The 24,490-nt window shown below is 38.1% G+C and overlaps 2 protein-coding genes across 3 annotated transcripts; both read left to right on the plus strand.

Moving 5' to 3' along the window:
- The first annotated feature begins 75 nt into the window (after nucleotides 1-75).
- LOC119838981 (zinc finger protein 91-like) lies at nucleotides 76-20,068 on the plus strand. Of its 2 annotated transcripts, XM_038365141.1 has the most exons (6): nucleotides 76-313; nucleotides 1,143-1,299; nucleotides 1,859-1,966; nucleotides 2,603-2,743; nucleotides 14,132-15,892; nucleotides 18,518-20,068. In XM_038365141.1, the coding sequence occupies exons 1-6, from the start codon at nucleotides 161-163 to the stop codon at nucleotides 19,708-19,710; spliced, it is 3,513 nt and encodes a 1,170-aa protein (XP_038221069.1). In that variant the 5' UTR covers nucleotides 76-160; the 3' UTR covers nucleotides 19,711-20,068. The 2 variants fall into 2 exon arrangements, with proteins under 2 accessions (XP_038221069.1, XP_038221068.1); XM_038365140.1 differs by lacking the exons at nucleotides 14,132-15,892; nucleotides 18,518-20,068 and adding an exon at nucleotides 7,112-9,591.
- Nucleotides 20,069-20,948: 880 nt separating this feature from the next.
- LOC119838894 (zinc finger and SCAN domain-containing protein 2-like) lies at nucleotides 20,949-22,531 on the plus strand. Its single transcript, XM_038365038.1, has 2 exons — nucleotides 20,949-21,000; nucleotides 21,435-22,531. Exons 1-2 carry the CDS (start codon nucleotides 20,949-20,951, stop codon nucleotides 22,529-22,531), a joined length of 1,149 nt encoding a protein of 382 aa, XP_038220966.1.
- The last annotated feature ends 1,959 nt before the right edge of the window (nucleotides 22,532-24,490 follow it).

Raw genomic sequence — 24,490 nt, forward strand, 5'->3', positions numbered from 1 at the left:
GTTGAACTTGATTACCATAAACCTAGATGCAGAAATCAAAATTTCTAAACAGTTAATTAAACATTCAAAATCAAAATGGCGTTCCGACTTCAAGACGCTCAAACTAAAATGCAAATGCATTGAATACTAATAGTTTTACGTTAATTTTAAGAAATAAACAATGGAGTTTGATAATATTATAGTGAAAGAAAATCCAGGGCTATGCCGATGTTGTCTTTCAGAAGGTTGTTACAAAGAACTGGGTACCGAATACCCCTGGATGGACGAGACGGAAGTTTATGCCGATATGTTGTTAGAGTGTTTTGATATTAGTGTAAGAATTAATTCAAATCATTACCAAAATACGCTTTTGTATTCGTATGATAATTATTAAAACTAAGACTTAAGCATAAATGATTGCAAGTTCCCATATTTACAACCATTGAACATATATACGAAGTTATCTATAAAATTAATATTAGAATGTTTATTTAAAAGAGAAAATCTGAGAAATCGTTTTGTGATTGTGTCCATTGGTTTTATTAAAACTAATTAGTCATTACTCGTTATACACAATGAAGTCTAGGTTTATCCTGTGTATTTACACATGTATTACACATCATGTAATAAAAATTAAGTGCCCTAAAAATTCCGTTTCTTTCATAACTCTTATTTAAACTTGTACAAAAGTTAAGGGCCACCAATAAGAACTTATAAATTAAAAAATATAAACATTAACATTAAATAAAATATAAATATTAAGTGTTTCTAAAAATGCCATGCCTTTTGGTAGAAAAGTATAATTTTCGGTCTATTAAACACTAAAAGGCATCTTTGTGGAATTTTTGGAACCAGTAGTCTCTTTCAAACTATAATTATCTAGACTTTCAACAGAATGCAGAGGCTCTATAAACCACCTGTAAAGTGTAACCCTTGGCATTACTTGCATAGTACCCGGGTAAAAAGTAGCATGCATGCTAATCCAGAGCATTATCTATCTAGGTACCAAATTTAATACAGATACAATAAGCTATTTTCGCATGATAGAGTGACAAAAATTCATACATACATCCATAGTTACAAACTTTTGCGTTTATGATATAAGAAGGATAATAATAATAATAAATCTTTATTTAGTAGGTTTTTACATTATTTACTTACAGATATCACAGCACATAGAAGGGCCTAATGGTACAAACCGATTAATATGTGAGGTGTGTATCACAAGGCTGAGAGATGCATGTAACTTTAAGAAGCAGGTCATGGACTGTGAGAAGAAATTTGTTGATATGATTGGCAGAGGAGAATTTAAACAAAAAGGTTGGTTAACTACTTCTATGGTGTTATAAGAAGAGAAGCTTTGGTATGATAGATACTTATCATAAGCTTTAGAAAGAAAGGGAAGATTTTGGTACTCTATCTGTAATCTTCTATTATTGCAACAACTGTTTATCATTCTGCTATGTCATTTTATGCAAGAGAGGGATACTGCACTCCTATATCTACTGTAGTGGTAAATGTAAAAAATTGAGACCATATTACGACTGACTATTATATGTGATGGGTTAGTGGCAAAATAATAATGAATTAAGTTGATATATTGAGATTTATTCATAACCCATTTAACACAGCAAAACAGTTGACACAAGAAAGAGGATAATACGACCACAGATTAAGAACAATATTCAGACATAGACAATAACAACAAGTGAACTATTAAGACAGCTTTATGATAGTTTACATAGTTTGGTTTATATACTAGTTTTAACAATATGTAACATTCAGAAATAAGTATTTCGTGCACATTCAACCTTGTTTGCAGCTAGATGGCATTCCATTTTCGTTCAGAAATGTTAATATATTAAATTTTTCATTTCAGCTTTACCAATAGAGGGACCCAATATGAAATCTGAAATAAATCTTGAGGAGCACACTGATGTCGTTACGGAAATTGAATATCTAGAAGATGGCATAGACTATGATGATGGTATTTGCTTAAATGTAACTTAAAGTATTTCATGCATCCTTTTCTTAACCCTTCCCAATTCTTTCCTATACTCCCCTCATCAATCTTCTCTTTATTATTTTAAGTTGGCAAACCATTTGTAGAGGCATAAGGTCTGATAACGATTGTATGCCTTTATTTTTTTTTATTTCATGGTAGGCAGCGCTTGACCACAATGTGGAATCAAACTGCCTAGTCCGCGTGCATGGAACGCCTACCAAATAGCGGCGTCTAGAATGCATGCGCCTCCTGCGATTCTGCTGCGGACTCTCCAAAGTGTATCCAATAAAAGACCAATAGACCAGCCACTCTGCGGCGATGACCCAGGCTCTGGAGTCATTTGCCTACGAGATCATGTTCGTTTATGAGCTCTTGGGCATCGCCTCCAGCGTCTCCAACTTACGTCTATGTAAATGTTCATGGACTGTATTCACTTAGCATCAGCCAACCCAGACCAGCTCCTGTGCCGACAATGACATTAAAAAAGTGTATCACAAAAATAATACTTAAATGGTGTGATACTATAAGACATGCTTTGCTCGTCTCGAGTCTGTAGTCATTGGTAAATAAAACCATATACAATACATAGAGAATAATGTTACCATAAATATTTTTCAGACAAAGATGATCCAACGCAAGACATTACTGTGGAAACGTTGCCGGTTAAACCAAAACGTGGTCGACCCAAAAAGAACGCAGCCAAAGTGGAAAAGAAAGCGAAAGAGGAGAAACCTCGGACTTCTAAATCGACACCCAAAGGTAGGTTTTGAAAATTATTGTGGGTTGTGTGTCCTTCTTTTTTTATAATTTTGAATTCTCAGGGATGTTTATTATTATATGGAAATAGAATTTATTCAATCGATGTCAGCAATGCAGGATAAATAATATATTTAAAAAATATGTTAAAAATATATATTTAAAAAAAAGGGACACATAACCTTTTATATATGACTTGTGTCTTACATTGTGTGTGATGTAAAATCAATTATTGATTGATTTATTGTTTTTTGTGTTTTTTTTTTGTTCCATGATGTCTTTCGTAAGTTGTCATTGTGATAGCGGGTTCGATTCCCACACACTTGCACATATGTATATATATGTATTTTTTTTTATTAATTCTAAGAAAGAAAAATAATATTTAATACAACATAATTGCAGCATTTAAAGGCTATAAAACTAAAAATTTAAGAATGATGTTTTTTTTTACTGCCCATTTGTTTCTCATATAATATTTTAAAAGGCTTAAGTTATATACTTTGTTAAAAAATGCGTTTGGTGGATATTTTTTTTTTAGTCATATCTAGTGTTTATGGTATACGTCACGCTTAGTCTGACACTAGAATACTAGATGGACATTCTGTGAATTATAAAAAAAACCCCTAAAGTGAAGTAAATAATTTAATAATTAACTAATGAAATTAAATTTCTAATCGAAGTTAATTAGAATATGATTCGAACGTATAAGAGATATCTGTTACATAACCACTTCGCCCGAAACTTGTTTGTTTGTTTGTCCATATTTCACGTCGCAACCTAGTGATTTTATGGTACGATTTCTGTATCTGGAAATAGGGAGTTAGAGAGAGTTATATAAGGCTACATTCTTCCGCTGTGAAACTCATTTCCACCGGAATTTCCTTGTGTTTACGCAGGCGAAGACGCGGGCTGAGAGCTAGTATAGTATACAGTAATTAGAAAGAACCAGTGTTGCTATACAGTGGTTGTTATTTATAACTTCGTGGTAGGGTAAAGAATCGTGCATCAACACATATGAAAAATCTAGCTGCGCCCCGCGGTTTCACTCGCGTAAGTCCGTATCCCGTAGGAATATCGGGACAAAAATTTGCCTATATGTTATTCCAGTTGTTCAGCTATCTACGTACAAAATTTCATTGCAATCGGTTCATTAGTTTTTGTGTGAAAGAGCAACAAACACACACACATCCTTACAAACTTTCGCATTTATAATATTAGTAGGAAGTAGGATAGAAGGATATGATAAATAGAATTAAAAAGTTGTTGTAAACAACTTACGGCATATGTATGTTTCGATCGTAAGAAACGCACACCGTAGCGTAAGAGTCCAAATGTCATCGTAATATTGTAAACATCGATGGAATCAATCTACTTCGAGAGAATGTAATCTATCGAACTATTGCGATATCAGCATAGTACATCACAGTATCGTCACCCTAATATTATAAATGTGAAAGTTTGTTTGTTTGGATGTTTGTCGGCCAATTACGCTGAAACTACTGAACGGATTTTGATGAAATTTCCTATACATACAGAGTATGAGGTGACTTGGATGATAGGATACTTTTTATCCCGATTAAATGCTCACATGGGATAAAATAGAAATCTTGATATCCGGGCGGAGCCGGGACGAGACTCTAATAGTATATAACTACGAGCGTTTGTTAAGTGACGACGTCACATAACGGCCAATTAATACCGGCCAAAAAATACTGGACAATAAATACCGACCAATAAATACCGGCCAATCAGGGACAGCCTACGGTCTGTTGTTACGGTTGACACGTTGTCAAATAACGGGTTCATTTCGATAGATTGGATAGATAGATATCTAACGAATAAATAATGCGTGAAATTGTAAACAAACAAATGTTACGGATCACAATTGTGAGAGCGATCTCGCGAGTTAGATTGTGCTTTAGCGATTTTTATGATCTTACGATTGATTTATAATTTACTAGCTGCGCCCCGCGGTTTCACCCGGTATCGGGTATAATTCGGGGGGTCTTCAAAAGTAGAGTAAACAGGTTCCTTCTAGGGAAGCGCGCTCCATCTTAGACTACATCTACGCTTACCAGCAGGCGAGATGGTAGTCAAGCGCTTCCCTATCACACACTAAATATCAAAATAAAAACAATCTACCTATCGCTTCGCTCGTAATAACTTTCGAATATCGGCTTATGTAGTGAATTACTTGATTACCGTATCTCCTAATTCGAATTTAGGCTTGACGATTATTGTCGTATAAAATGAATAAGCATGTTGTTTAAGTTTTCACAAAAAACTAGCAGGGTGAAATATTGAATAATGAAAAATTGCCCGTTTTATGGGTAACCTTAGACTAACTAACGTAAATGGTCTCATGAATATGAAATTTTAACGCTATAAAGTATAATCTCATCATTTCCGAGACGAAGTATGGTGTGCTAAAAGCCCGGATATAACCAAATTAAATGCCACTAAGGCGTTACATTAAACTGCACCAAAGAAAACGGCGAAGGAGACACCCGTTCTCAAAATGTACTTTAAATTTTTTAGGTGCAAAACGCCCAGAGTTGGCTACCGAGGCCTGGAGTAAGTCCTCGTTGTCGTCGACAAAACGTAATCGGCTCATGAAAAGGAACGCGATGAACATTCTAGAATGTTCCACGGTCGTACCGTTCAAGTGGCACCGGCATAGCTACCTATGCTTCTTTTGCCATCGCATTTTCAAAGACTTCCAAACGCTGAAGCATCACACGGCCAACGACCACCAGAAAGCCAGTATCAAATCGGCCGTATCGTACCTGAAAAGGGACGAAAAGGTCAAAATTGACGTCTCGACAATAGCGTGCCGCGTTTGCGATAAGGACATCGACGATTTAAAAGCGCTAATCGAGCACAGTAAAACGGAACATAATCGGTTATTCGACGAGGATTACGGCTATGGTGTGATACCGTACAATTTGGGCGATATATTCCAATGCGCGTTGTGCGACCAGAGTTTCGAGTACTTCATCAAATTGAATCAGCACATGAACTCGCACTACGGCAACTACGTGTGCGAGCTGTGCGGCAAATCGTTCCTCAGCCAGGACAGGCTCCGGAGCCATGCCCTCAGCCACGGAACGAGTTTCCGCTGCAACGTCTGCACGGAGACCTTCGAATCGCTCACCCAGAAGAGCAGGCACGAGAGCAAAGCGCACAACCGAGGCGCGACGGTCAAATGCCTCTTCTGCCCCGAGACCTTTCCGAATTACGCGGCGAGGAAGCGGCATCACGTCGCAGCGCACCGCGTCGACGCGCCGGCGATAAATTGCCCCGTCTGCGGGAAAACGTTTCAAATACACAGCAAGATGAGGGTGCACTTGAAGGAGGTGCACCTGCGCGAGAAAAATTTCAGTTGTCCGATGTGCGAGCGCAGTTTTTTCTCGCGGACGCACGTGCAGCGGCACATGGTCAAACACTCCGGGGAGAGGATACACGGCTGCGGCGTGTGCGGGAAGTCGTACGCGAGGAAACAAACGCTCCGGGACCATATGAGAATACACAGCGACGAGAGGAGGTTCGCGTGCGCGGTCTGCGATCAGGCGTTCGTGCAAAACAACAGTTTGCGGTTGCATATGAAGGTGCATCATTCCGGCTCTGTGTAGGATTTATTTGTCAAAGTATTTAGAGAATTTAGAAAGAAATAAATATAGGTTTCACATACTAAAAACACGCCTTAGTTATTTAATCTTTGCGGACATTATCAGAATAGTAAGATAAACTCGTGATATAATTGTATTGTCACCGATCCTTGATAAGGTTACGAAATTTGAAATAAATCTGATCGTTTATAATGGGTTCAAATCGAGTCTAAAGGAATCAATTACATACATACATACATACAGATGAAGCTAGCAAGAGCGTGTTAAAAAAATTGAGAACACTGTACTAGTTTTATACTTTACGATTCGTTACGTTTCGATATTGTGATATCGACATTCAATTGGGAATTATTTCAAGTAATTATAATAGTTGTAATTTAATTGTATTCAATTTATAAAACATTGACCCTTATTTCAAAAGTCCTATTCTTATGCATTCAACAGTTCTTGAAACTATGTACCTTACAACTTCACCACTTATAAAGGATTCATACCTTAGGATTCATAATAATAAAATCACACATACACACACAGACACACACACACACACGCATACGCACACACACGTTGATATCCATATAAATATTACCGTCATTGGTGACATTAGCTTTAAGCAAATAGCTCTAAATGTACCCTAGATTTGTTTTCACATCGTCATATTATATTACGTATATTGTATTATTTTATTGTTTTGTTTATAACATAAAAGGGTACATTTAAAGTTGAAAAACTTTACTTTCAGGTGTTGCGTCGCGTAAATATCACCGAGGCGTACCGTCTTCGATGCGTATACGAAGAAATCTAGAGATTTTGTTTAATAACACATCAATCATACCGTTCAAATTCCGCGGAAAGTACCTCTGTTTCTTTTGTAGCAAATACGTCGAGGAATACGCGGATTTGAGACGGCACACCAAAGAACACGGCGAATGCACTATTGGCACTCACTCGTTGAAAGCTATCAGAGGTGTTAGCAATGTGGAGATAAAAATCGACGTCTCCGAGATAAGTTGTGAAGTTTGCAAGGACTTGTTCGCGTCCATCAACGACGTTATCGACCATTTGTTGGTGAAACACAAGATCGAATACGATAAGGGCATAGATATGCCGCTCGAGGAGTACCGTTTGAGGGATCTGGCCTGTGTAGCGTGCGATGCGAAGTTTACCTTCTTCGGATACTTGGTGTCCCACGTCAATAGCAACCATCCAAAGAATAGCTTCACCTGCGACACTTGCCAGCAGAAATTTAACAAGAAACGCGACCTTTTCTCGCACACGAAGAATTATCACAGAGAGGGCGGCTTCGTTTGTGAACTATGCCACCAGACTTTCACGTCCCTCAATATCTTGAATAAACATAAGACAAACCGACACATGTCCAGGTGTAACATATGCTTCCTGAAACTACCCTCAGCTGTATTGAAACGGAAACACATGAAAACGGAGCACCCAGACGACGGGTCCATGAAATGCAAGATTTGTCACAAACAATTTCATACGGATATCGGGTTGAAAATGCATTCGAGGAATTGTAGAAATGTGGATATAATTGTTGAAGACAACGACATAGACGTCATGGACTCTGATATAAAATACGATGTGCCTAAACGAAACAGCGTTAAGCAACTGCGCGAGAATATAGCTCTAGTCATAAGCCTTTCCACGGCGATCCCGTTCAACTTTTTCCATAATAAATTCAACTGCTTCTTCTGCTCGAAAGACTTCCAAGACCCGGACTCGCTCAAAGAGCACACGATACTGATGCACCCAGTTTGCGACGCGCGCGAAAAGAGCATACTCAAGTGCAGAGAGTCCGAGTCGTCCGTCAAAATAGACATTTCGTCGCTCGCGTGCAAAATATGCTTCGAACAAATGAAGGATTTGGACTGTTTGCTGGACCACTTGATATCGCGGCACGATGCGAACTACGACAAGTCGATCAAAACGTGCCTGCAGCCGTACAAACTGGTCAAGGATCACATGGAGTGCCCGCTTTGTCCACACGAAGTTTTCCGATTCTTCGGAACACTGCTAAAGCACATGAACACCGTGCATACAGACAATAAGAACATTTGCGTGCACTGCGGACAGTCGTTCCGCAGGGAGCAGAACCTGCGCGTCCATTTATGGCGGCGCCACAGCGATGGGAAGTTTAACTGTTCCATCTGCGGTGTGGACTGCGAGATACCGTCTAGGCTATTTATGCACATGGCCAAAGCGCACGGCGTGAAAGCGTCCAAGTGCCCCATGTGCCCGGAGGCGTTCGAAACTCAGTATCTGCGGCAGAAACACCTGATAGAAGCCCACGACTCGGGGCACAAATGCACGTTCTGCGGGAAACTGTTCACGCGGGAGTCGTTCCTGCGCGATCACGTGCGGCGGACGCATTTGAAGGAAAAGAACGTGGAGTGCAGCGTGTGCGGTGCTAAGTTCTTCAATAACATACTGCTGAGACGGCATATGGTGAAACACAGTGGCGTGAAAAACTTCCATTGTGACGTCTGTGGGGATAGATTCTATTGGAAGAAGAGTCTCACTTCGCACATGGCTAAGCATAAAAAGAACGACGACTTGAAAGATGACGCTCTGGATAAGGGCTTTAGCGATGTGTAGAATTGATATTGATGTATGGAACTTGACTCGGGCCATACCACGTAACAAAGAAAGTATAATTTTATCGCTTAATATTATATTATTGTATGTACGATTTGAAAAGTATACTTAAAATTGTCATCAAAGTTACTTGTTTTGCCCGAAATTATTATTTTCGGAGAAAACTTTATAATTTCTGTTCAGGACATAAGATGATTTCCTAGATTCATAATATAAGCTCTAATAGTATCGTTATAATGGGCGTGATATAATTATGTAAAGGAATAGGACTAATTAAACGAAACATATCTTATAATTAATTTATTGTATAGTAGTTGTGCCATCTCATATATTTATTCCAAAGAACATACATTCCATGTAGTATATAATTATAAAAATAAATAAATAAAGTAAAAAAGAACACACACTTAAATGATAGAATCAATCTAAATTGTTTCAGTTGCTCCATACAGAGTATCCGTAAAGAAATTTTTATGATTCTTCATTTTTTTCTTTTATTTTAGTAACACCACATTGCTGGCTTAATTTCTAAGATGTATGAAAAATACGGCGTACATAAATTTAGCTGTAACAATATTAACAATATCTTATTGCATGATAATCCTGGCCATCCTTATAGGGACAATGAAGTAAACTTAAAAAAAAATCGTTAAATTGTTGCTATGTCACCGATCCTTGATAAGTGTAAGAAGTGAAGTTTCAATAAAATCTGTCCGTTTGAAGTAAGGTCAGAATTGGGTCTAAAGGAATCTGTCCCGTACAAACGTTCAGCTAAAGCTCATATAAGTGTGTTAAAAATATAAGATTACTTTCTAAGCACTTTTTTTTTTGAAATCGTTACCTGTTTTCCGTGTACTGTTTTGTTTTTTTAATTTGGTATAATTTCAGTTGTATATAAAATATAAATTTCATTAATTTCAATAGCGAATATAAAGTCTAGTCTAAAATGTTAAACTCGTCAAATAGTCGATCATAAGTAAATACTCTAAAGATGCTAAGAATAATTGTTGTATCTTTATAAAAAAGAAAACGACAGGTTCCTAATAGTTTTAAGAAATACGAACAGAACAGCTTTCGAAGAATTGCACTCGAGATTAATCGTAAGATTGTCTATGGCAACTTATCGTACAGAAGAATCATTTGTTTTCAGATGATAAGTCGCTAACCGGACAAAATTCGTCGGCTCGGCGACATCTCCATATACTCTTCACGATAACTAGTATAATACCGTTCAAAAAACAAAATGGCTACCGCTGTTTCGTTTGCGATAAAAATATCGATTACAGCAAACTCAAAAAACACACAAAAGCTCATGGATATGATTTTATCTTAGATGAGGCTAACGAATTACCAAGTGTCATCGACGTAGACACGTCTGACACCGTTTGTGAAGATTGCGACGATACATTTGATAATTTTAATGAACTGGTCTTACATTTAAGTAGTAAACATAGCTTTAATGATAAATACGTAAATTTGAATGCTATTAAGTTAATAAAAGAAGCCGGCGATACAATAAAATCTGGTTTAACGTGCGATAGGTGTTCCAAAGTTCTCATATCGAAATTAGGTTATAAATATCACATGGCCAAGTGCGGTGCTAAGACTAGGACGTGTAGAATGAACGATAACAAGACAAAAATAGTCAAACAGAATATAGCCTGCCTGCTGAACATGACAACCGTGATACCGTTTAAGTATTTCATGAATCGATTTCGTTGTTTCTATTGCTCCGACGATTTTGTCGAATTCGATATATTGAGAGAGCATACGGTGTCGCATCACACGCATTGCGATATCAAGAGTAAAACTATGAGATTCCTCAAAGGTAGAGATATAGGGCTGAAAGTGGATATATCTAAACTATCTTGCAAGCTCTGTCGCAACGAATACGCGGATGTGAAGTCGCTTATCGATCATTTAATTGTCAGTCACGACGCCAACTACGATAGGTCCGTGAAATACCTGCAATCGTTCAAAATAGCCAAGGACAGCATACCGTGTCCCCTCTGCCCGAACGTCATATTCCAGTACTTTAGAAAGCTGCTGGAGCACATGAATTCCTTTCATTCGATGGATAATTGCGTCTGCGCGTACTGCGGACAGACGTTCGGGAATAATTATAACTATCGAGCGCATATATCGCGATACCATAGGAAGTCCACTGTTAAATGCATCGATTGTAGCACGGAATTCACGACGCTGGATAAATTGGCTCGACACAGAGCGAGAGCGCACGGAGAGAAGAGCTTCAAATGTACGGAGTGTCTGGACAGATTCAGCTCGCAGTATCTCCTTCAGAAGCATCTCATAACCGCGCACAGCTCGGGCCATAAATGCGGCTACTGCAATAAAATGTTCACACGCAACTCGCACATGCGAAATCATATACGACGCACGCATTTGAAGGAGAAAAATTTCGAATGCGGCGTGTGCGGCGAGAGGTTCTTCGATAAGGCCCTCTTGAACATGCATATGGTTAAACATATAGGCGAGAGAAACTATCATTGCGATATATGCGGAAAACGGTTCTTGTGGAAGAAGAATTTGAGGGGACACATGTCCTCGCATGATCAGATTTGAAGTTTCCATAGCGCTGTAACGATAGCTTCCATTATATATATCGTGTATTGTTAGCGGATGAATTTCATATTTTTAACGAAGTGGAAGTAGAAATAGATGTATCGATATTGAATTGCGAACTGTTCCGTGAAACGCTTACTAATCACAATGATATTGTAACTCATCTGATTACATTTTGTAGTCTTCCGTTTGACCCTAATGTAGTAATGGGACCATAACGTTTTATAAATAAACTCGTTTTCCACGAAGATAGAGAACACCTAATGCAAAGATACAAGTGTGACATATGCAATGACATATTTATGAAGAAGAGAAGTTTGATAGTTCGTATAAGATTAAAACATAGTCATACATACAAATGTAGCATTTGGTCGTAGTGCACAAAAACGAACAGTATGCAGTGTTCAGAAAGATTTACGACAAAATGCAACTTGCGTGGGCGCCTTATTAAAGCGCATATGTATGGTCATTATGATAAGATTTTCACATATGCATAATTATTGGTTCATAGAAGACGCATACTCTTAAAGGAGGAAGATTTGGAATTTAAAAACTGCTTCAAACGATTCCTTGACAGGAAAGGCCCACGTGCTGGAGCACGAAGGTAGCTACAAAGAAGTATCTTTGTAAGAAGAACCCGAAAGCGACATAGAATCGAACCACGATAGACACTGTCAAACTATTTAATGAAGTGAAGAATATGGGATCAGAATCACAATAGAACTTTCTTTTCAGATGATTGTTCGACAGCACCAGGCGCCAACGCAATCCGCAGATCGAATATCAGTAAATTGCTCAGTAATACAAGCGTTGTACCATTCAAGTGGCGTGGAAAATATTTGTGTTACTATTGCACTAAAAGTGTAGAAGATTATGATGCATTGAAAGAACACACAAACAGTCATCCAATTGTGGATTTAAATAGAGCAGTAAAATCATTACGTCCTAGTGTCGAAGTGAAACTAGATGTCTCGGATATCAATTGTAAACTGTGCAGTGAACATTTAGATAGTTTAGACGGTGTAATAACGCATTTATCTGTTAAACATAATATACATTACAATGAACATATAACAGTTCCAATAACAACGTACAGATTGAGGGACCTTCGCTGCGTCGTTTGCGATAAAGCTTTTAGTTTCTTTGCAAAATTAGTAATCCATACTAACAGTGAACATCCAAAGAACACCTTCATATGTGACACGTGTAATCAGAAATTTAACAAGAAGCGAGATTTAGATGCACATTATCGAAGGGAACATAAAAAAGGGCACAATTGCATTCAATGTTCGATGACATTTGAATCTCTTGTTGATTGTTTAAGACACAAACGATCGCACGCTTATTCGTGCAATATATGCTTTACAAATTTCGGGTCGATCAGTAAAAAAATTCATCACATAAAACTCCAACATCGATACGATTCGTTCAAGTGTGGTTTATGTTATAATACTTTTACGAAGACTTCCTTCCTTCTGCATTGTTTAAAGTGCACGGGTGAACTTATAACGGATAAATCTAAACTCAACAATTATTCAAATACACATTCACTTAAAGATATCAGAAGAAATGTAGAATATATACTAAACACCACCACACTTATACCATTTAAGTATTTTAGGACGAAATTTCGATGTTTTTATTGTTCCAATGATTTTTCCAAATGCGAAGAGTTAAAAGCTCATACAGTTAGTGTACACGCAATTTGCGATGTGACGTGTAAATCGATGCAATTATATCAACGTCACAATAGTACGATTAAAGTCGATACTTCCTCTATATCTTGTAAAATATGCTGCATACATTTTAAAGACGTGAAATCCCTGGTGGATCATTTAGGTGATGATCATAAAAATAACTACAATAGCAATATTAAAGTCTTCTTAGATCCATATCAATTGATCCAAGACGCGTTTCCCTGCACCAGCTGCGGCGAGGTGTTTAGATATTTCCGATCGCTCTTGCTCCACGTAAATCAATCACACACGCATAACAATTTAATTTGTCGTTTTTGCGGGCAGTCGTTTAAGATGGCGCCGAATTTACGATGCCATGAGCGACGTTATCATAGCAATGAATCCTATAAATGCAACATGTGCGACTTAGCATTTACTACAAGGGACAAATTATATAAACACAAAGCCCAGGTGCACGATATTAAAATACATAAATGCTCAAGGTGTCAAGAGAGGTTTCTCTCTTTGTATCGCATGCGAAGACATAAGCTAAAAGTTCACAATTTGGGGCATCAATGCTCGCATTGTGGTAAACTATTCATACTCAATTCGAACCTTGTGAATCACACGCGACGGATACACTTAAAAGAGAAAAACGTGCAGTGTCCCGCCTGTCACGAGAAATTTTTCGATAAACAATTTCTGAAAACGCACATGGTGAAACACTACGGCGAGAGGAAGTTTCAGTGCGACGCGTGCGGCAAGAGGTTTTTGTGGAAAAAGAACCTCAGATCGCATATGACAACACATATGAAACATGCTAACGTTTTTACAAACATTAACCCCTAATTGATACGAAGGAGATTGAAGCAAGACAAATTTCTTTACAGATGAAAACGCGGATGGACCATGCGAGCACTTTACCTCTGAGAGACGCAGGAAAAATATGCAAATACTCTTCAACAGCACAACAATAATGCCTTTCAAATGGAAAGGCCGATTCTTGTGTTTCTATTGCGCTAAAGATTACACGGTTTATTCGGAATTCAAAAAGCACACTAAATCACACGGTCTCTGCACGACCAAGGACTATTCTTTGAAAATTATCAAAGGCAGCCACATTGAGATCAAATTGGACATTTCGGACATGAATTGCGAGATTTGCAGTGAACCGTTCAACAGCTTTGACGAAATTGTCAATCATTTAATTGGAAAACACGATATGGACTATGATAAAACAATTGATATACCTTTCACTGAATACAGATTAGTGGATATGAAATGTCAGTTTTGTGGCAAGGAGTTCTCTTATTTTGGATATCTTATTAGTCATTTGAAGTTAGCTCATCCACAGAACAATTTTATATGCGACGATTGTGGCGCGACGTTCAATATGAAACGTGATTTGGCGGCTCATTTAAAATATTTTCACAGAGCGGGCGGGTATCCGTGCGAGCACTGTTCTGAAATCTGCCATTCGCACTATGATCTGAAGAAACATCAAAATAGTTATCATTTTAGAAGGTGTACTTTGTGCGACTCCAGCTTTGCGTCCTACCATTTGTTGCAGAAGCATATTCAGAGTGAACACGCTAAAGTTAAAAACAACAAATGCCCATATTGCGCAAAGAAGTGCCATTCGTCGCTGGGCGTCAAATTGCACATAAAAACGTGCAAACTGAAAGTGACCCTGAAACCTCAGGTGCCACAACCGTCGGAAAATTTTATCGAGCCGAAGAAAAAGCAGAACATATTGCAGATCAGACAAAACATCCTCAGTGTGTTGAACATGTCCACCGTGGTGCCATTTAAATTCTTCGGCAAGTTTTCCTGTTTCTACTGCTCTATAAAGTTTGCTGAATTCGATGATCTCAAAACTCATACAGCTGTGGAACATCCTGTTTGCGATATAACCTCCAAATGTATGAAGAAGTGCAAAGGCGAAAGGACCACAGTGAAGGTTGATATATCGTCTCTGTCGTGTAAGCTTTGCTGCCAATCAATGGACAAGCTGGAGGTCCTGATCGACCATTTAATATCAAAGCACAACGCGCCCTACGATAAGACAATGAAGAGTTGCTTTGAACCGTTTCGTATAGTGAAAGACAACATCGCCTGTATGTCCTGCCCGAGCGTGTTCAGATATTTCGCAACTCTATTGCGCCATAGCAATTCGGAACACAGCAACAACAGCCGCATATGCGACTTTTGCGGGCGCAGCTTCAAAAACGTGACCAATTTGAACGTGCACATATCGTACGCGCACACGGGCGCTTGCGAGTGCGCCATTTGCGGCAACCAGTACAAGAATCAGTGGTGTCTGAACCGGCACAAGGCGAAGTGCCACAACGCGAAGGACTTCAAATGCCCAAATTGCCCTGAACTGTTCCCGTCCCAATATCACCGGCAGAAGCATTTGATAAAGGTCCACGATATAGGCCACAAATGCACGTACTGCGGTCGGATGTTCACGAGGAACTCCTTTATGAAGGATCACATAAGGAGGACGCATTTGAAGGAGAAGAATGTGGAGTGCTCGATTTGCGGCGAAAAATTCTTCGACAACTATTTGCTCAGGATGCACATGGTGAAACACGAAGGGGTGAGGAAGTTTAGTTGCGACGTGTGTTGCAAGTCGTTTCTGCGCAGGAGCAACCTGGCCTCGCACATGGGTATGCACAAAAAATACGGACACGTTGGTGCATTATAGACTTTCGAGGATTAATTTTCCATACATGTATAGAAATACTAGCTGATCCGGCAAACGCTGTTCTGCATTACTCTTATCATTTAGGGGTATGAAAAATAGATGTTGACCGATTCTCAGGCCTACCCGATGTGGGCACAATATTTCGTGAGATTCGGCCGAGTTGTTTTCGAGGAGCGACACGAGAAACAAGAAAGAAGTAGTGTGGAATTTCTCTTTAGTTGAATGAATGGGAAAATGGTTGAAAATTTATATGCTACTTTGAAGTAAATTGTTCGTTGATTTCTTATGCTTAAATTTTCCATATATTAATTTAACACCATCCTTTTATTAAGCTCAAAGAAAATCAAAAGTCAAATAAGAGAATTGTATTGTTTTCTTTTATCTAAAATCTGTATATATTCTCAACAGGCTAGGGAACTTATGATGTACTAGCTTCGACCCTCGGTTATACACACGTCGTATACTATGTTATGTTTATACTATAGGTATAGGCCATATCCTTCAATAAATGGACTATTGACAACAAAAATAATTTTCCAATTCGAACTTCTGGTTTCCGAGATTGGCACGTTCAAACAAACCAACAACCTTAGTGACTTTATGTTATTTGTATAGATAACACGTGTAAGTTAGTAAAATGCATATAAGCATTAATAACGTGAACCTATTGACACCTTAACACATCGGGAGGGGGGGGATTGGGTCCCTAAAACCATTACTATTATTGTTACGGTTAAAACTTGGACCTGGTCTGTTATTTGACCCCCTACTTCCTATATATGTATGTAGCTGATTACACGAGCAAGTTATTTAAAACTAATCATATCCATACTAGTGCGAAACTCTGTTGGTTGTGGTAAACCACAGCTGCGGCCATTTGCAATAAAAACAGTTGAAAGTCGTGTGTTTGAAATAAAGGTGATAAAGTATATCATCCAAAAACCAACTCTAATGGGTTGAAATAAGGTTGCCTGTGGTTTTCTCGCAAGTGAAACCGCAGATCACTGCTAGCAAAAAATATCTCCTTTTGTATATAATATCTTGCGTGTTTTATTAATAAGAGGAAAAATTCGTCAATATAGTGTGAGTTTGTGACGTTGTGTATGATCTATTAAACTTATTTTACCAAGGGAAAGACACGTTATAAGAGATTGTATATATTTATCAAGCTCCGTAATTATCGAAGTGAAACTTCTTTAGAATCGTTGTGATTTCAAACCTGATGCAACGGAAAAAACGACAGGTGAGAGACACAAATACAAAAATGTGTAGAATGAAGCCGGCAAAGAATGAGACAGAAATATAGGTACATACTATTTTATTCATTCTTTTATCAGTTTACTGAAGTTTCACTTCTATCGTGTGTGAATCGCACGCACACCTTTTTATTTTATGACTGTCCAATTAAAAAGCATTGTTTTGTATAGCAAATTGTGCTTAAGAATTTATTCTGTAACTAATGTGTAAATAATGTTATATTTAATAAATAAATGCCTTTTCTATGTATGTCCTGCGTTTAACTTGAAAATCCTTCTGTATTTCTGTTCAATTAATTATTATAATTGAAACAATAATTGTGCAATGAAACTCCATACACAAACTGGTTTATTACTTATTAGCTGCGCCCCGCGGTTTCACCCGCGTAAGTCCGTATACCGTAGGAATATCGGGATAAAAAGTTGCCTATATGTTATTCCAGTTGTTTAGCTATCTACGTACCAAATTTCATTGCAATCGGTTCAGCAGTTTTGGCGTGAAAGACAACAAAGACACACACATTCTTACAAACTTTCGCATTTATAATATAAAGGAAAAAGGGGTAGGTTTAACCTCCCAAAAACCACCATTACAGCTACGCCCATGCGTGCTTGTCTTAAATAATATTATAACGCAAAAACCTATATATTTTTGTATGTATGTTTGTAATGTTTTCTTAAAAACTCCTGGACCGGTTTCCACAAAAGCTACGATGTGACGTACAAAAACCGCCATTTAACTTATAACATCCCTCTTTTTGCGCCGCGATTTAAAAAAGCATTGTACAGGGCGCCAAAGAAATACAATATAAACACTGGATTTGCACCAAATTTTGCCAAAAGGAGAAACTAGAACTACTCTTGCTAATTTTTTCTACTCTTTCTAACTTTTCTAGCCTTCTAAAAAAGAACATCATATTAATCAATTTCACAAATTATCTTATTAACAGATTTAATTATACAAAACCACTATTCAATTATGTCTTCAAAATATATTCCAAAATTTTGTATGAACGTTTGTAATTTCATCAGAACAGCTAAACGGATTTGATATCGACTACTTTTGAACCGGATATGAACCAAGGAAATCCACGGCGAAAGCTAATTCCTTTTATGTGTACATGTTTTTATTTCCTCCAAGGGTCACAACCATTGAACTCGATCATGTTTTGAGGGGTCTATCTACAGGAGAGAGCATACAGTCAATGCGTCTTCTAAAGACAATACCGTGAAATTAAAAACAAGAAGAGATTAAATATAATAAAAAAGAAAGACAAAAGGACACCCCTAAATGCCTAATTTTTTTCCAGGTTCAAATACCGACCCAACGGGGGACAAACAAAAGAAAAAGGAAATGGTCCGAAAATTATTAATCAAAAGGCGTAACATTGAGTATGTTTTGCAATACAGTAACGCAACCCCATTCTTATATTACAAAGCACGATATAGATGCTTCTATTGTACGGAACCCATGAAAGACCCTGACATGCTTCGCGAACACACATTGAAAATGCATCAGTTCGCTAACCTGGAACTGGTGATACACGACCGGACGAAAAACAATAGAAACTGGGACGCCGCTGTTAAAATTGACATTTGTAATCTGTCCTGCAAACTGTGCCCCCAAATGTTCAAGGATCTGGAACAGCTCATACACCACCTAATCATCGCACACGACGCGGAATATGACATGAGCGTACCCAACTGTCTCCTGCCCTTTAGATTAAAGAAAGACCACCTCACGTGTCCGATTTGTGATACGAAATTCGTCTCGTTCGAATACCTCCTGCGGCACGCTAATAAGTACCACCTGTCCCACGATTACATATGTGACGTATGCGGGACCAGCTTCCAAGGTGTGAACCATCTGCGAATGCACAACCGATACTACCACAAGGAGGGCGGCTACACCTGCGACTACTGCGGCATCAAGCTGGAGACGCTGTCGAAGAAAATGCTGCACGAAAAGAACATACATCTAGTCAATCTGTTGACCTGTCCCTACTGTCCGGAGATATTCAAGAGTCCATACTTCAAGAAACTGCACCTCGCCAATGTTCACGGGCTGGCGGATTTGAAGATAAAATGCCGGTATTGCCCGAAGGTGTTCCTGCAGGAGGGCATCATGTCGCGGCACATGCGGCGGGTCCACTTGCGCGAGAGGAACGTGGAATGCCCGATATGTGGGGACAGGTTCTTCGGACAGTACGACGTGAAGCTGCACATGGTGAAACACAACGGGGACAAGAAGTTCATCTGCTCGGTTTGCGGCAAAATGTTCGGCAAGCGGAGCAACTTGAACAAGCACGCCCACTTGCATACGGGCAGGAAGGATTACAGTTGCCGTATGTGTGGGAAGGAATTCGCCCACCGGTCCAATTTAAGGTTCCACTATAAGAAGAAGCACCCGCAGTACGTCGAGGAAACGGCGGTGGTTGATGAGAATGCTTTTGTGAATATCGAGTTGGGAATGGATTTCGATGTCGTCGAGGAGACTGTGTAGCATATATTCGACTATCTGTCCGTCCCAGCTTCGCCCGTGGTACTTATATAGCCTATGTTACTCAGTGCTTTCCAATGGTGAAAGAATTTACATACAAAGCCTATAGCACTCCTAGCCTACTACGTTTGATCGGTAAAAGAACTTTTGAAGTCGGTCCAGTAGTTCCTGAGATTAGAGCGTTCACACAAACAGACTTTTCAAGTTTATATTATTACTTATTAGTGTGGAAGAACTGTAAAATGTTGGTTTAGTTGTTATATAGTAACGATATGTTCCTGATGTGAAAGTGAAGTTTAAATAGATAGACAATTATAGTACATGTATATATGTGTACTTTGATTTGTTTGTTTTTTTTTATGATGTAAGTGAAAATGTTTTTGCTTGTGAACCAATTATTATTTATTCAAATCATGTTACCACAGTTCAGTTTTACATACATATGTGAGACTTAAGTTAACAATAAACTCATTTAAGACAATTGTTTATTATTACAATGAAATATGACGTACAGATACGGGAGACGGGCAGCGAACTCTTAGTGATCGAGTCCCATTTAACACTTTGAGTGCGGCTTAACCCTAAAATACATTGTTAATTAAGTGGCATTCAGTACTTAAGGAATGACTAAAGACTTTCCAATTGACACGTATAACATTCCTGATTTCATCATCATCAGCGCATATATGTTTCCACTGCTGGGACACATATGAGGACACATGTGAGGGTTCAGGCCATAATCCACCACTCTGGCCAATTGCAGGTTGGGAGATGTCACATGTCGTCGAACTTTTGATTCTCGGATATGCCGGTTTCCTCACGATGTGATGTTTCGTTTGAAGAAATTTATTTTTTATTTCCTGCACGCTCGCCCGGTCACAAACCCCGACTTATCGATTTTGAAGTCCCAGGTTCTCACCACTGAGCCACCACTACTTTTACCTGATTTAAGCATTTGCTAAAATTTAAGAAATAGAGCTCATATATCTGTACTAGCGGTCTTCCCGGCTTCGCTCGTGGTACATATGGGCTATGGCACTCGAGAATCATATACATATGCGACATAATTATTAAATTAATTTTTTTTTTTAAATCGGTCCAGTAGCTTCTAAGATTAGCGTGTATAAACAAACAAACTCTTCAGCTTATGTTATTCGTATATATACATTTAAAACTCTTATAACAACACCTTTTTAATGTATGAGCTGTTGAAATTCATACATTAATTTAGTAATGAAGAAATGTCTTGTATATTAGATACGTTCGAAAATTATGCTTGGCAGTCGGTTAAAAGTTAGTAAAAAATTTTTCAGATTGATTTATTTTTAAATCACTATTCAACATGCTATTATTTTATTGAGAACTATATAAATATATAATATCAAAGTTATAACACAACCCACTGCCGGAATTAAATTATTTTAATCTAAAAATGTTCGTTTTATGGAGTTCACGAGTTGTTTAGTTTGCTACTTTTAACTGACTCTTTTGGCTTCCTCTACATGAGAAATATATTAAGCTATTTTCTTTCATATAAACTATTATAAACCAAATTAACTGACACATATAAAGAAGAAAATGAATTGATAGGCACCAGAAATAACCATTAAAAATCACCTATGCAAAATACGTTATCAGTATTGCAACTAATTAGAAATCAATCAAGAACTGTTATCGTTGTCCCGAGAAGGAAGAATGGATGCTATATAAACGTATTTTAATTTCAGGAGTGTCTAGAGGTTGTGACGCGAGCAATGCTATCGCGGATTCGTTCGAAGGCATTCTCGGCTCGCTTACCACGAAAACAGAACTGTCCACTAAAGAAAAACGAAAAATTATGAGGAACAATGTCCTACAGGTGCTGATCAAATCGACTGTGATGCCTTTCAGATGGCTAAAGAGCTCCTACAGATGCTTCTACTGCTATGACATTTTCCAAGAATCCTCAGAACTGAAAAACCATCAAATAACGCACGTCGGTGATGAAATTAAGGAGATAACTATGAGCAAATACTGGGAGCCCATTGTGTACGTTGATATTTCGAACTTAGCTTGCAAGCTCTGTACAGAAAACGTAACGGATCTCTACGAATTGATAGACCATCTGGTGGACAAACACGGGACGGTTTACAATAAAGATGTCGGCACCTGCATGATACCGTTCAAACTGGACAACTTTTCACTCAACTGTCTCACTTGCGGCGCCGGGTTCTACACATTCGGCCCTCTATTGCATCATACGAATAAGGACCATAAGGGGACATCGGCCATCCTATGCGAGGTCTGCGGGCAGCACTTCAAGGACGGCAATCTGCTCCGCTTGCACATGAAGTCCGTTCACGAGAACTCCGGTTTGCTCTGCCAAGAGTGCGGGGACAAATTCGAGACGCGATACAAGCTGAAAAGCCACCAGAAGTACGAGCACGATATGGACAAAAAGTACAAGTGTCTTGTGTGCACTCAGATATTCAGGAGTCACTACAAACGATCGAGGCACATGGCAACTGAGCACAAGAACAGAGAGGAGATCAAGTGCCTGCACTGTCCGAAGACATTCGTGTTCCGCAGTATGATGATGACGCATCTGCGCGACACCCATTTGAAAGTCAGGAATCACATATGCAGCGTGTGCGGCTGGAAGGCATTCAACAGCAATCGGTTGAAGAACCACATGTATAAGCACAGTGGGGAGAAAAATTTCAAGTGCGACGTGTGCGAGAAACTGTTCACGACGCGGAAGATTATGCGAGCGCATTTCGCGAGGATGCATAAGGCTGTACAACCGCCGACTATGGGTTATGAGCATCAGTACAGATTGAGTTAATCCTACTGGTATCCTACTAATATTATAAATGCGAAAGTTTGTAAGGATGTGGGTGTGTTTGTTGCTCTTTCGCGCAAATACTACTGAACCGATTGCAATGAAATTTGGTACGTAGATAGCTGGACAACTGGAATAACATATAGGCAACGGCTACGGGATACGGACTTAAGCGGGTGAAACCGCGGGACGCAGCTAGTTTTATAATAATGTTGTAGTTCATAGCACATAAAATTAAATTGTGTATAATGCTATTAAAGGGGTCTGGATTTAATCAGAAGTTTTGCATTTTGCAAGGGGGCGTGGACTATCAGGTTGGAGACAGTATTTCAATAAAATATACACGATTAGTTGATAATCACTGTTGATCTATCTATGAATTAAACAAAACAATCATAAGTAGGCTTCGGTTAGCAAGATTCAGTTGGATTTAATCGCGACCACTGAGCGCGAATCAGATCAGAAATAACGCAGTAGGGACACTTCGCAATGTTATATCAATACGTAATGTGTATAGTCGTTTTAATCGAATCTCTTTTAAACTCTTTTATGGATAAATGTAAATAACCCTTAATTATGGTTTTAAATAACTACAAACAGCCTTCTTTTGATCAACTCACATCCAATTTTATAAAAATTAGTTTTACGGTACAGATTACTAAACTGTATTTAAAATTGCTCATTCGATGATGAAGAGTGTAACTACATATATATATATACCTATATCGATAAGTAAAATATAATAATCATACATTATAATAATGAAAATATAAGAAAGCATAATAATTTTATTGTAAATAGAAAAATAAAAAACTAATTTAAAGCATCCAGAATTTTATTTCCTTATTTGTTTATTTCTTACGAATATTAACGGTATCTACACTAATAAAATAAAGCTGAAGAGGACTGATTTCAAAAATTATTTCATCGTTGGTATGTACGTGCTCCCGCTAATGCTATAGACTACATATGTACCAAGGGCGAAGCCTGGGCGGACCGCTTGTATTAAAATTAAAATATGTCATCGCAATCAAAACTTTCATAAAAATATCTACATTAATTATTCTGAAACAGATAAATATTTTCTATACATTACATCTCTTTAATTTCAAAATATATTATATCAATAAATAAAATAAAGTTTATTAGATATGTTCAAATATTACACAGCAATGCTCTGCCTTCTGAATTGGTTAATATCTTTATTTCAGAAGAATGTGCCTTGTATTTAAATTTCATACAAATAATATTATTCTAACGACTTATGATTGAAGAAACAATAAATTAATAATAGAATTTACATTGTATGATTTTATATAAGTATTTTAGGAACTAATTATTATTTAATGAGTGCCTACATGATTTCCCATTAATTCCTTTTTATTTTGCCTAAACTGCTTGCGAAAGATAGGTTATTTTATGCCCAAACCGAGGTCTGACGTACGCGTCTCTAGGATAACCTTTAAATGTAACCATAGATTATACACTTATAGAATAACCTTTAATAAAAGCTCTTGGCTCATTACTCTAGAATATTAAGAATTATTTTCACTTACAGGCCGACGGCAAGAAGAAAGCCAATCTATAGACAAAGACGAGGAGAAAATGAAAGCAATAAGGTTCAACATAAGTCAAATCCTACTCAAAGGTTCGGTCATGCCATTCCGGTGGTTAAGAACGTGCTTCCGATGCTTTTACTGCTATGAAATGTTCGAAATATCAGACGAATTGAAGTCCCATCAAACACAACATACCGTGGAAGATGTGCATAAAGCAATCAGCAATTATTACGAACAAACCGTGTTTGTTGACGTCTCGAATTTAAGCTGTAAGTTATGCGCGTGTATCATAGACAATATTCACCAACTGGTCGATCATTTGACGACCGAACATGGGATGTATTTCGATATCAGTGCGGGGCTATGTATGATTCCCTTTCAGTTGGATGAGAAAAAGCAATGC

The sequence above is a fragment of the Zerene cesonia genome, unplaced genomic scaffold (genome assembly GCF_012273895.1).
Source record: "Zerene cesonia ecotype Mississippi unplaced genomic scaffold, Zerene_cesonia_1.1 Zces_u006, whole genome shotgun sequence".
In the NCBI taxonomy this organism is placed as follows: Eukaryota; Metazoa; Arthropoda; class Insecta; order Lepidoptera; family Pieridae; genus Zerene; species Zerene cesonia.